This window comes from Crinia signifera, chromosome 1, assembly GCF_055691185.1.
Source record: "Crinia signifera chromosome 1, ASM5569118v1, whole genome shotgun sequence".
NCBI classification, from domain to species: Eukaryota; Metazoa; Chordata; class Amphibia; order Anura; family Myobatrachidae; genus Crinia; species Crinia signifera.
In genome coordinates this window covers 352,968,082-352,980,711 of record NC_139217.1, presented here as the reverse complement: position 1 = coordinate 352,980,711, position 12,630 = coordinate 352,968,082, and the positions used below count along the sequence as shown (strand labels likewise).

Sequence of the window (12,630 nt, the reverse complement as noted above, 5' to 3'; positions counted from 1 at the left end):
GGTGTTACACATGGGCATAGTAAAAAAGCCACAAATTAGGCAATATTGGAGTACAGATGTTCTGTACAGCACCCCATTTCACCGTATGGCCATGCCCCGGGCTCGTTTTGAGGCAATCCATAAATTTATACATTACACCGATAATGCACAGTGCCCACCCAGAGATGATCCCACCTTTGACAGGCTATTCAAAGTCAGGCCGGTCATTGATCATTTCAGTGCCAAATTTGCAGAGCTATACATCCCTGATAAATGTATTAGTATCGACGAGTCCCTTATACATTTTAAAGGAAGGGTTAAATTCCGCCAGTACCTTCCCAGTAAGAGGGCAAGGTATGGCATAAAAATGTATAAGCTGTGTGAAAGCACCACAGGGTACACCCACAAGTTTAGGGTATATGAAGGGAAGGATTCAAGAATTGAACCACCAGAATGCCCCCCCTCCCTCGTAGGTGTTAGTGGAAAAATTGTCTGGGATTTAATGCACCCCTTCCTGGATAAGGGTTATCACCTCTATGTGGATAACTTTTACACCAGCATCCCCCTGTTTAAGGCCCTTGGTTCAAGAGGTACAGCAGCTTGCGGTACTGTGCGCAAGAACCAAAGAGGCCTCCCCAAAACGCACATTGCCCAAGTAATGAGAAGGGGTGAAAGCAGGGGAATATGCACCGAAAATATGTTGTTGGTCAAATATAAGGACAAGAGGGATGTCCTTATACTGACAACAATTCATGGAGACAGTACCACCTCCATCCCTGTACGAGGTACCAGTACCCACACCTCAAAACCAAATTGTATCCTAGATTACAATAAGTACATGGGCGGAGTGGATCTTTCAGATCAGGTACTGAAGCCGTACAGTGCCCTGCGGAAAACAAATATCTGGTACAAGAAGCTGGCCGTGTATATCATCCAGATGGCACTGTATAACGCTTACGTGCTATTCCGTTCTACCGGCCAGAGGGGGACATTTATGCACTTTCAAGAGGAAGTCATAAAGAGCCTAATATTTGGGAATCAGCAGGCAGAGGGCCCCAGTACTTCTAGTTCTGGCCCCCGTATTGTACCAGGGCAGCATTTTCCCAACGAAATCCCCTCCACTGCAAGAAAGGGCAGGACACAAAAAAGGTGCAAAGTTTGCTATAAAAAGGGAATAAGAAAGGATACTATTTTCCACTGTGAAACTTGCCCCGACAAACCCGGCCTATGTATAAAGGAGTGTTTCAAAATATACCACACATCTATGGATTATTAGGTTCATCATTTCACCGTGCTTCGGGGGTCTTGCTAATGCCACATAGCACCCACCATTCATTCCACCAGAATCTGAGCTGCAAAATCCAAAAATCACTCCTTCCCTTCTGAGTCCTGCCATGCACCCAACTGGTATTTTTTGGTCACATGTGAGGCATTGCCGTACTCTGGAGAAATGGGGGCACAGATTTTGGGGTGCTTTGTCTCCTTCATTCCTTGTGAAAATGAAAAATTTTGAGCCAGAAGTACATTTTTGTGTAAAAAAATGTATTTTTTTCATTTTCACTGCCCAGTTGTACCAAAATTGATGAAACCCCTGGGGGTTTGAAATGTACACTATACCCCTAGATGAATTCCCTGAGGGGTGTAGTTTGCAAAATGGGGTCACTTGTGGGGGGGTTCCACTGTATTGGTAATGCAACATAGCACCCACCATTCATTCCACCAAAATCTGTGCTCCAAAATCCAAAAATCACTCCTTCCCTTCTGAGTCCTGCCATGCACCCAACTGGTATTTTTTGGTCACATGTGAGGCATTGCCGTACTCTGGAGAAATGGGGGCACAGATTTTGGGGTGCTTTGTCTCCTTCATTCCTTGTGAAAATGAAAAATTTTGAGCCAGAAGTACATTTTTGTGTAAAAAAATTTATTTTTTTCATTTTCACTGCCCAGTTGTACCAAAATTGATGAAACCCCTGGGGGTTTGAAATGTACACTATACCCCTAGATGAATTCCCTGAGGGGTGTAGTTTGCAAAATGGGGTCACTTGTGGGGGGGTTCCACTGTATTGGTAATGCAACATAGCACCCACCATTCATTCCACCAAAATCTGTGCTCCAAAATCCAAAAATCACTCCTTCCCTTCTGAGTCCTGCCATGCACCCAACTGGTATTTTTTGGTCACATGTGAGGCATTGCCGTACTCTGGAGAAATGGGGGCACAGATTTTGGGGTGCTTTGTCTCCTTCATTCCTTGTGAAAATGAAAAATTTTGAGCCAGAAGTACATTTTTGTGTAAAAAAATGTATTTTTTTCATTTTCACTGCCCAGTTGTACCAAAATTGATGAAACCCCTGGGGGTTTGAAATGTACACTATACCCCTAGATGAATTCCCTGAGGGGTGTAGTTTGCAAAATGGGGTCACTTGTGGGGGGGTTCCACTGTATTGGTAATGCAACATAGCACCCACCATTCATTCCACCAAAATCTGTGCTCCAAAATCCAAAAATCACTCCTTCCCTTCTGAGTCCTGCCATGCACCCAACTGGTATTTTTTGGTCACATGTGAGGCATTGCCGTACTCTGGAGAAATGGGGGCACAGATTTTGGGGTGCTTTGTCTCCTTCATTCCTTGTGAAAATGAAAAATTTTGAGCCAGAACTGCATGTTTGTGTAAAAAAATGTAATTTTCCATTTTCACATCCCAGTTGTACCAAAATTGGTGAAACCCCTGGGGGTTTGAAATGTACACTATACCCCTAGATGAATTCCCTGAGGGGTGTAGTTTGCAAAATGGGGTCACTTGTGGGGGGGTTCCACTGTATTGGTGCTTGGGGGGTCTTGCTAATGCGACATAGCACCCACCAAAATTCCACCAGAATCTGAGCTGCAAAATCCAAAAATCACTCCTTCCCTTCTAAGTCCTGCCATGCACCCAACTGGTATTTTTTGGTCACATGTGAGGCATTGCCGTACTCGGGAGAAATTGGGGCACAGATTTTGGGGTGCTTTGTCTCCTTCATTCCTTGTGAAAATGAAAAATTTTGAGCCAGAACTGCATGTTTGTGTAAAAAAATGTAATTTTCCATTTTCACATCCCAGTTGTACCAAAATTGGTGAAACCCCTGGGGGTTTGAAATATACACTATACCCCTAGATGAATTCCCTGAGGGGTGTAGTTTGCAAAATGGGGTCACTTGTGGGGGGGTTCCACTGTATTGGTGCTTGGGGGGTCTTGCTAATGCGACATAGCACCCACCAAAATTCCACCAGAATCTGAGCTGCAAAATCCAAAAATCACTCCTTCCCTTCTAAGTCCTGCCATGCACCCAACTGGTATTTTTTGGTCACATGTGAGGCATTGCCGTACTCGGGAGAAATTGGGGCACAGATTTTGGGGTGCTTTGTCTCCTTCATTCCTTGTGAAAATGAAAAATTTTGAGCCAGAACTGCATGTTTGTGTAAAAAAATGTAATTTTTCATTTTCACATCCCAGTTGTACCAAAATTGGTGAAACCCCTGGGGGTTTGAAATGTACACTATACCCCTAGATGAATTCCCTGAGGGGTGTACTTTGCAAAATGGGGTGACTTGTGGGGGGGTTCCACTGTATTGGTGCTTGGGGGGTCTTGCTAATGCGACATAGCACCCACCAAAATTCCACCAGAATCTGAGCTGCAAAATCCAAAAATCACTCCTTCCCTTCTAAGTCCTGCCATGCACCCAACTGGTATTTTTTGGTCACATGTGAGGCATTGCCGTACTCGGGAGAAATTGGGGCACAGATTTTGGGGTGCTTTGTCTCCTTCATTCCTTGTGAAAATGAAAAATTTTGAGCCAGAACTGCATGTTTGTGTAAAAAAATGTAATTTTTCATTTTCACATCCCAGTTGTACCAAAATTGGTGAAACCCCTGGGGGTTTGAAATGTACACTATACCCCTAGATGAATTCCCTGAGGGGTGTACTTTGCAAAATGGGGTGACTTGTGGGGGGGTTCCACTGTATTGGTGCTTTGGGAGTCTTGCTAATGCATCATAGTACCCACCATTCATTCCACCAAAATCTTTGCTGCAAAATCCAAAAATCACTCCTTCCCTTCTGAGTCCTGCCATGCACCCAACTGGTATTTTTTGGTCACATGTGAGGCATTGCCGTACTCGGGAGAAATTGGGGCACAGATTTTGGGGTGCTTTGTCTCCTTCATTCCTTGTGAAAATGAAAAATTTTGAGCCAGAACTGCATGTTTGTGTAAAAAAATGTAATTTTTCATTTTCACAGCCCAGTTGTACCAAAATTGGTGAAACCCCTGGGGGTTTGAAATGTACACTATACCCCTAGATGAATTCCCTGAGGGGTGTACTTTGCAAAATGGGGTGACTTGTGGGGGGGTTCCACTGTATTGGTGCAACATAGCACCCACCATTTATTCCACCAAAATCTGTGCTGCAAAATCCAAAAATCACTCCTTCCCTTCTGAGTCCTGCCATGCGCCCAACTGGTATTTTTTGGTCACATGTGAGGCATTGCCGTACTCGGGAGAAATTGGGGCACAGATTTTGGGGTGCTTTGTCTCCTTCATTCCTTGTGAAAATGAAAAATTTTGAGCCAGAACTGCATTTTTGTGTAAAAAAATGTAATTTTTCATTTTCACTGCCCAGTTGTATCAAAATTGGTGAAACCCCTGGGGGTTTGAAATGTACACTATACCCCTAGATGAATTCCCTGAGGGGTGTACTTTGCAAAATGGGGTGACTTGTGGGGGGGTTCCACTGTATTGGTGCTTTGGGAGTCTTGCTAATGCATCATAGTACCCACCATTCATTCCACCAAAATCTTTGCTGCAAAATCCAAAAATCACTCCTTCCCTTCTGAGTCCTGCCATGCACCCAACTGGTATTTTTTGGTCACATGTGAGGCATTGCCGTACTCGGGAGAAATTGAGGCACAGATTTTGGGGTGCTTTGTCTCCTTCATTCCTTGTGAAAATGAAAAATTTTGAGCCAGAACTGCATGTTTGTGTAAAAAAATGTAATTTTTCATTTTCACATCCCAGTTGTACCAAAATTGGTGAAACCCCTGGGGGTTTGAAATGTACACTATACCCCTAGATGAATTCCCTGAGGGGTGTACTTTGCAAAATGGGGTGACTTGTGGGGGGGTTCCACTGTATTGGTGCTTTGGGAGTCTTGCTAATGCATCATAGTACCCACCATTCATTCCACCAAAATCTTTGCTGCAAAATCCAAAAATCACTCCTTCCCTTCTGAGTCCTGCCATGCACCCAACTGGTATTTTTTGTTCACATGTGAGGCATTGCCGTACTCGGGAGAAATTGGGGCACAGATTTTGGGGTGCTTTGTCTCCTTCATTCCTTGTGAAAATGAAAAATTTTGAGCCAGAACTGCATGTTTGTGTAAAAAAATGTAATTTTTCATTTTCACATCCCAGTTGTACCAAAATTGGTGAAACCCCTGGGGGTTTGAAATGTACACTATACCCCTAGATGAATTCCCTGAGGGGTGTAGATTGCAAAATGGGGTGACTTGTGGGGGAGGTTCCTAACTTTTAGCACTTATGGTGCCTAGAAACCTACATGGTGCCTAAAAAAAAATCTCATAAAAAGGAGGCTCCAAAATCAAGTAGGTGCTCCTTCTATTATGAAGCCTGTGGTTTGGTCAACGTGCACACTAGGGCAACATATAGGATATTTTTGAAAACAAAAGAATTGGGGGAATCAATTTTTAGTCACATTTCTCTAGTAAAATCTACTGTATTTGTTAGAAAAATGTATTAAAATTGAAACTCTGCAAAAAAAAAGAAATTTTGAAATTTCACCTACACTTTGTTTTAATTCCTGTGAAACACCTAAAGGGTTAACAAACTTCCAAAATGCTAATTTGAATACTGTGAGGGGTGCAGTTTTTGAAATGGCATCATTTATGGGGGTGTCTCACATACAAGTCCCTCAAAGTCACATCAGAACTGAACTGGTCCCTAAAAAAATCAGTGTTTGAAATTTTCTTGAAAATTTGAGAATTTGCTAGTCATATTTGAAGCCTCCTAGTGTCCAAAAAAATGAAAAGGGGGTTGAAATAATGATGGCAACATAAAGTAGACATATGGTCTATGTTAGTTATTAACTATTTTGAGTGGTATGATTATTTGTCTCACAAGCAGAAAATTTAACATTTTGCATATTGCTAAATTTTCCATTTTTTCACGATATTTTGGTATTTTTCACAAAAAAACACAGACTGTATCGACCAAAATTTACCACTAACTTGAAGTACAATGTGTCACGAGAAAACAATCTCAAAATCACTGGGATAAGTAAAAGCAAAAAAAAGTTATCCCCACTTAAGTGAGACATGTCAGATTTGAAAAAAAGGGCTCTGTCATGAAGGCACAAACTGGCTCTGTCATGAAGGGGTTAAAGTGAAATGTGCACACGTATCAGTGAGTAATTTGCCAATACACGTTTATTCCAACCAAGCAGATTTCTTTAACAGTCAAAAAAAATCATCATGGATTGAATACCCCTCATAAACAATAACTAGAGAAAATATTGTGATCTTTCAAAAGGTGAGAGGGGCAAGCAAGGGCCCAGAAAGTGAATGTGCAGTATATCTCGCACGTGTTGAGGATCCTTTATCCAAAATGTTCAAGATCAGATGAAATTTGGATAATGGAATATTCCGTATTTTTTAATATTTTTATATTTGAATGAGGTATCTTGCATTTATGTTGTATAAACACATGAAATATACAAATATATTTTATTTGTGCATGAAACAAGGTTTTAAAACATGAAACAAAGTTTGTGTACTAATCTCAGATACTGACTTTGAATGCCAAGCAATCATTGTCTTGCACATATTTAGTGCCAGTTACATATCATGTCCCCAGTAGTGCCAGTTACATATCATGTCCCCAGTAGTGCCAGTTACATATGTCCCCAGTAGGTTTTTTTTAGCAACAAATGGTTGCTAAAAAATGGAGACTATGGTTCTCGGAATAATTTGGATAACAGATATTTGGATAAGGGATACTCAGCCTGTTTCTTACCAGAGTGACTTGTCTGCTTCAATAGCTGCCTTGGATGAAGAGAGACCCTGGGACAGGCCCAACCCAACTTCAAATCCCTCACGTGCCAACTTAATGCTAGGCTCAATCAAACGTTTCCAAGGCAACTTGCCATACCGCTGGTGTGCTATTTGGTACCCTTTGATCTCTCCTGGCACAGCAATCGACAATCCTCCTGTACAAAATGATAATGTTAAAGAAAAGTAAACGATTAGGATAGTGCGCATAAAGCACACTATAGATAGATAGATATAGTGTGCATAAATATTGCCTGTAAAAAATGTTTATAGTGGACATTTTTTGTACTAGCATTAACACACATGGAAAGATTGTGGTATAAAATTATTTATTTGTAATGAGAAAGGAAAAAACTTCATAACATGAATAAATAGAATTATTCTAGTAAAAAAAGCACGCTATGAAAATAGAGACTACACAGTGGAAACTTGAGATATAGCACCACCTACTTTACCTCCAATAATAAATGTGGGGACTCCAAAAACCGTGCTGAGGCATACAGATATATCCTCATTACCTCATAAACCTAGCTGCCACATGCACAAGACACTAGATGCTGCGCTGTGACTTTTACTGCACAGTAATTAGTTACCAATCTGTACAAAGTCGCAGATGAAGCACAACAGAACTTGGCGTGAAGACGTTTTGGTTACTGCATAGTAGCACTTCATATAAAGATTCATACTCATACTCATACAGATGCACAAGTGCAGTCTATCTGTTTGATTATCGCATAGTGAATAAGAAGCATATGCAAGTGAAAAATACACTTGGTCTGGTACCTAGCACGCTGAGAAGGGAAATTTGGCATAAGTGCAGCAATAGGCCAGTATTGAATGCTCCGGTGAGCGCAGGGGCAGCTTACGCTGTAACGCTTTTGCCTGCGTTCGCTGGGCTTTCGCTGACATTTTGATTCGCCACCTGCCCCGCCTTGCACCCTTTTCAACGCCTCAGGGGCTTGCTGCCCCTGACGTGAAAGTACCCCAGAATGGCGACACAGCGGCGGCAGGCATGATGGCGAACCGCCAGCATGTAGAAAGGCAGGAGGGGGACAGGGCGGCCGCTGCGGATTGACGGAGGGCTGCAGGGACCCCCTGCCCGCTGGTTGGTGGCATGCAGTGGTGTCTGGCAGCGCAGGGTCAGTAGCGCTGATGGGCAGGTGGTCCCTGCAGTGTATGTGAGTTCCCATCTGCCGCAGGGAACCCACCGCTGACTTCACATACACCGCAGGGACCCCCTGCCCGCCAGCGCTACACGACCCTGTACTGCCAGACCCGCTGCATGCAACCCACCATCGGGCAGGGGGTTCCTGCAAAGTACAGGATGTGAGATCAGCGGCGCCCCCCCCCGCAAATGTATTGGAATCAGCAGCCTAATGTTATGTACTGTAATGTAATGTAATTAGCAGCACCCCCCCCCCCCCCTTCATATGTAAAGGAAAAAAAAAATATATTTATATGCTGCTTTTCAAGTAAAAAAATTATCAAGATCCTGCAAATAATAAATAAACTGATTTATAGACACCAAAAAAAAGAAAAGAAAACATTTATTTTAAAAGTACACATTACAGTTCACCTAAAAAAAGATGAAACCGGTGAAACTCAGTGAAAATCACGGTGAAAGCAGTTCTCCATTTCAGCATTGAATACGCTTTCGGCGAATTAGAGTCAAAGCCCCATCGAAATAAACCAGAGAATTGCAGTGACAATGAAACGGTGAATTGGCTGTCATTCACTGTTCGCTTTCGGCGAACAGTGATCATTGAATACTGTGAATAACATTTTCAGTGAAAAAATTCAGTTTCGACGAAAAATAGCCCTGTTCACCGGAAAAAGCGGTGAATCAAGAGCATTGAATACTGGCCATAGTGTATGAGTGTATGCAGACAGATCTGTAGTTCACTAGTTGACATTTCCTTGACATGTAATAGGATGAGATTTTTAGAAAGGTTCTGAAATCGCACAAAATCTATTTTTTTAAATTGCACTTTTTAATGCAAATTGCAGGTTGAAAAATGTGATGAAAAGTGATTTTGTGTGATTTTTGGTCATGAAAAAATGTGAATTTTAGTAATGAAAACATGCGATTTAATGCATATGTGCAATTTATTAGACATGGATATGTGTGGTTTTTAGTAAAAAAGATATGGCGTGGGCTCCTCCCTCCTGAGCATAACCAGCCCCGGGCTCATTGAACCGGTCCTGGTTTAGAGATTCAGGGGACAAAAAAAACATAGTGGTTCCCCAAGTTTTCTAAAATCAGCACCAGGCTCAAGGGCCGTCCTGGTTCTCAAAACAAGGGGACAAAACGAGTAGCTGTCCCCCGTATTTTGGCAACCAGCCAACAGGGTAATGTCACAGCTGGAGGAAACTTTTTACACAAGTTGCCCCGGCCAAAGCATTCACCCCTGTGGCTGGTCAGCCTGGGCAGGGACCCTGGAGGAGTGAGCACGGGGCTAGTTATGCTCAGGAGGGGGGATCCCACTCCGTTTTTTTTCTCATTTTTACTTTTACACATTATTTGGGACAGAACCTTGCACAGATCTCACTGATCTGTGCATGGTTCTGTCAAACTTGCCATGCTGAACTTGGTCTATTTGGTTTATTATTTTTCTTAACGTTTTCCAAAAGTCGCACCCTATTTGCGAGTTTGTGAGATTTTTACGGCAATTCTCATCTTGTTACATGATTCGATGGTGAGCGAACATCTAATGATTTTTCCTCCGTGCTTTCGCAAGCCATAGGATGTGTAAGCGTACAATCCACTCACATAGTAGCAAGGGGATTGGGATCTTCTTCAGCCCCCTTTGTCCTTCTGTTGGCTTCTCCTTCAGTAAAATGAGATGTCTATTTTGCAAGTAGGTTTCATTTCTGCTACAAAACAGGGCTTTTCAGCTAATATGGAGTCCAACAACAGACGTCTGATTTTATTTCAGTCAGGGTTCTGTAGTACAGTACCTTTCAGCTAATCCCATTTGCTGTGCTGTATATGGAACGGTCTTTTGATGCTCTATGCAGTGTCTTAAGAAGTTCTCTATTAACTTGTTACTTGTCACGGTTACTTGGGTCTCTATTAATCCTGCATTTTATATTTGTTCATAGTTAAATAAGTTACTGTATATCTTGATAAGTTCGCCATAAAAGTCATGTTGCCTTCCAGTGTGGGTCATTTCATAGGCGCACTCATGTGTAGGAGATTAAGAGCCAGATGTACTGTATAAAGCTTCAAAAAGTGATACAATGGAGAGTGATAAACCAGCCAATCAGCCCCTAACTGTCATGTTAGAGGCTGGATTTGAAAAATGACAGGTAGGAGTTAATTGGCTGGTTGTTTATTACTCTCCATTTTATCACTTTTTGAAGCTTGATACATATGGCCCTAAAAAGATCTTGCATGTTTTAGATTTTGTTTCCTCTTAGCTTAAGGTTTTATGCAACAATTAATATCCCTTATATCAACCTTTGCAGTGGTGTCAGCTGGCAGGTATAGGCAGAGCCAGTGCAAACCGCTTAGCAAGCCTATGAAGTGCAGGTAGGAGTCAGATTGAAGAGGCGCTCTCCCTGCTCTACTACCCTGCTGTTTCTGTTGGATGCCACTGAGCCTATGAAACTGTATGAGAGTCCTCATTGGCAGTGGGAAGCACAGCTCTCTGATTGCCTCCTTCTCTCTCCTTTCTGCTGAACCAGTTAAGCTCTATGAAAGGCAGAGACGCCATCAGCTTCAAGCTGATCTCCGTGCAGGTACTGCACTACTGTGTAGCGTAACATGTATAAGAGGCACTACTGTGTAGCTTAAGATGACTAAAAGGCACTATTGTGTGACATAATCTGAATAAGGGGCACTACTATGTGTTGTAATATGAATTATGGGAACTACTGTGTGTTATAATGTGAAAATGGTATACTACTATGTAGTGCAATATGAATTAAAGGCACTACGTGTGGTGTAATGTGAATAAGTTTGTGCTGCTGTATCATTTGAATTGGGGGTACTATGGTGTGGCCACAATCCTTCCTTGTGAGACAACAACCCTTTTTGTGGAAGGTGCACTGTCCCTTTATTACATATGAGACCGAGGACGCAAATTGATCATTAGCAGGGAGGCGCCGAACACCCTATCACCGGGCCTGTATCTATGTACACTTCATATTTGCCGACACTCCCGAATTTTGCGGGAGGTTCCCGCTTTAGCCACCATCCCCCCCCCCCCCCCCCCCGCAAAGCCCCCTCAATCCCCCGGAATTTCAATGTCGAGCTTAAAAAAACGGACTGTGCATGCGCTAGTCCGGCGCGATGTGGGCGGGGCTTGGAACTACTACGCGTGCAAGTCACAACATTAGTGTGAGAGCCGCACGTGAGAGAGCCTGTTAGCAGAATCAGCAAGCAGGGAAACTACGAGCATCAGTGAAGCCCGCCTCTCTGGCCACTTCCCCTCACCGCCTCAACTAGGAGCTGCATGCTGGAGACACGGAGGAGGGGGAGAGATGGGGACCAGCACAGAAAGCAGCTGTGTGGAGACTGGCTGACCAGGCCAGCTGGGAGCTCGGAGGAGAGGCTGGAGGAGGAGCAGGAGTGCTGCCAGCTGTTATAGATACACCCAGGTTAGTGCATGTTGTTCTGCCACAGAAGCTCCATACTGGATGATACTGTGTGTGGGCAGCTATGTAATGTGATCTGTTTGTGTTTACTTAGCTTGTCACTGACTTTAATGTGTGTATGTAGGTGACCTATGGGTGTATCTATTACAGCTGGCAGTGTGTGTGTGTAGTCAGGTACTGACCCATGTCATTGTGTGTGAATACACTGGCACTGTGTGTGTATAGCCTAACACTTTTCTGTTTGTGTGTGTATGTGTGTGTGTGTGTGTGTGTGTGTGTGTGTTTACTGGCAGAGATTCCTGTGAATTTTAGGCTGGCACTGAGCATCTGTTCATATGTGTAGGTAGGATCCCTGTTTGTGTGTGTGTGTGTGTGTGTGTGTGTGTGTGTGGGGGACGGTAGTGACCCCTGTGTGTGTGTGTGTGTGTGGGGGGGGCTGGTAGTGACCTGTGTGTGTGTGTTTGTGGGCTGCTAGTGACCCCTTTGTGTGTGTGGACAGGACGGTAGTGACCCCTTTGTGTGTGTATGTGTAAGGGGGATGGGGGGACGGTAGTGACTAGGGTTACCAACTCATCCCTTTAATCCGGGACACATATTAATTACACAGGTTCTGTGGCAGTTTAAAACCAGGTGAAATGGAGTCTTGAGGTGTGGCAGTTTAAAACCAGGTGAAAGCCAGCCACAGAACCTGTTTAATTAATATGTGTCCTGGATTAAAGGGATGAGTTGGTCACCCTAGTAGTGACCCCTGTGTGTGTGTATACAGGGACTGGTAGTGACCCCTGTGTGTGTGTGTGTGTGTGTGTGGGGGGGGGGGGGCGGTAGTGACCTGTGTGTGTGTTTGTGGGCTGCTAGTGACCCCTTTGTGTCTGTGTGTGTGGGGACGGGACGGTAGTGACCCCTGTGTGTGTGTGTGTGTATACAGGGACTGGTAGTGACCCGTGTGTGTGTGTA

At 43.5% G+C, this 12,630-nt stretch overlaps 1 protein-coding gene across 1 annotated transcript in view; it reads right to left on the bottom strand.

Annotated features, from left to right (window-relative positions):
* GGT1 (gamma-glutamyltransferase 1) overlaps nucleotides 1–12,630 on the bottom strand; it is a 99,993-nt gene that overhangs the window by 29,155 nt on the left and 58,208 nt on the right. Inside the window, exon 5 of the mRNA XM_083148188.1 lies at nucleotides 7,043–7,235. Within this exon, the coding sequence (XP_083004314.1) occupies nucleotides 7,043–7,235 (193 nt within the window). The remainder of the gene's footprint in view (nucleotides 1–7,042; nucleotides 7,236–12,630) is intronic.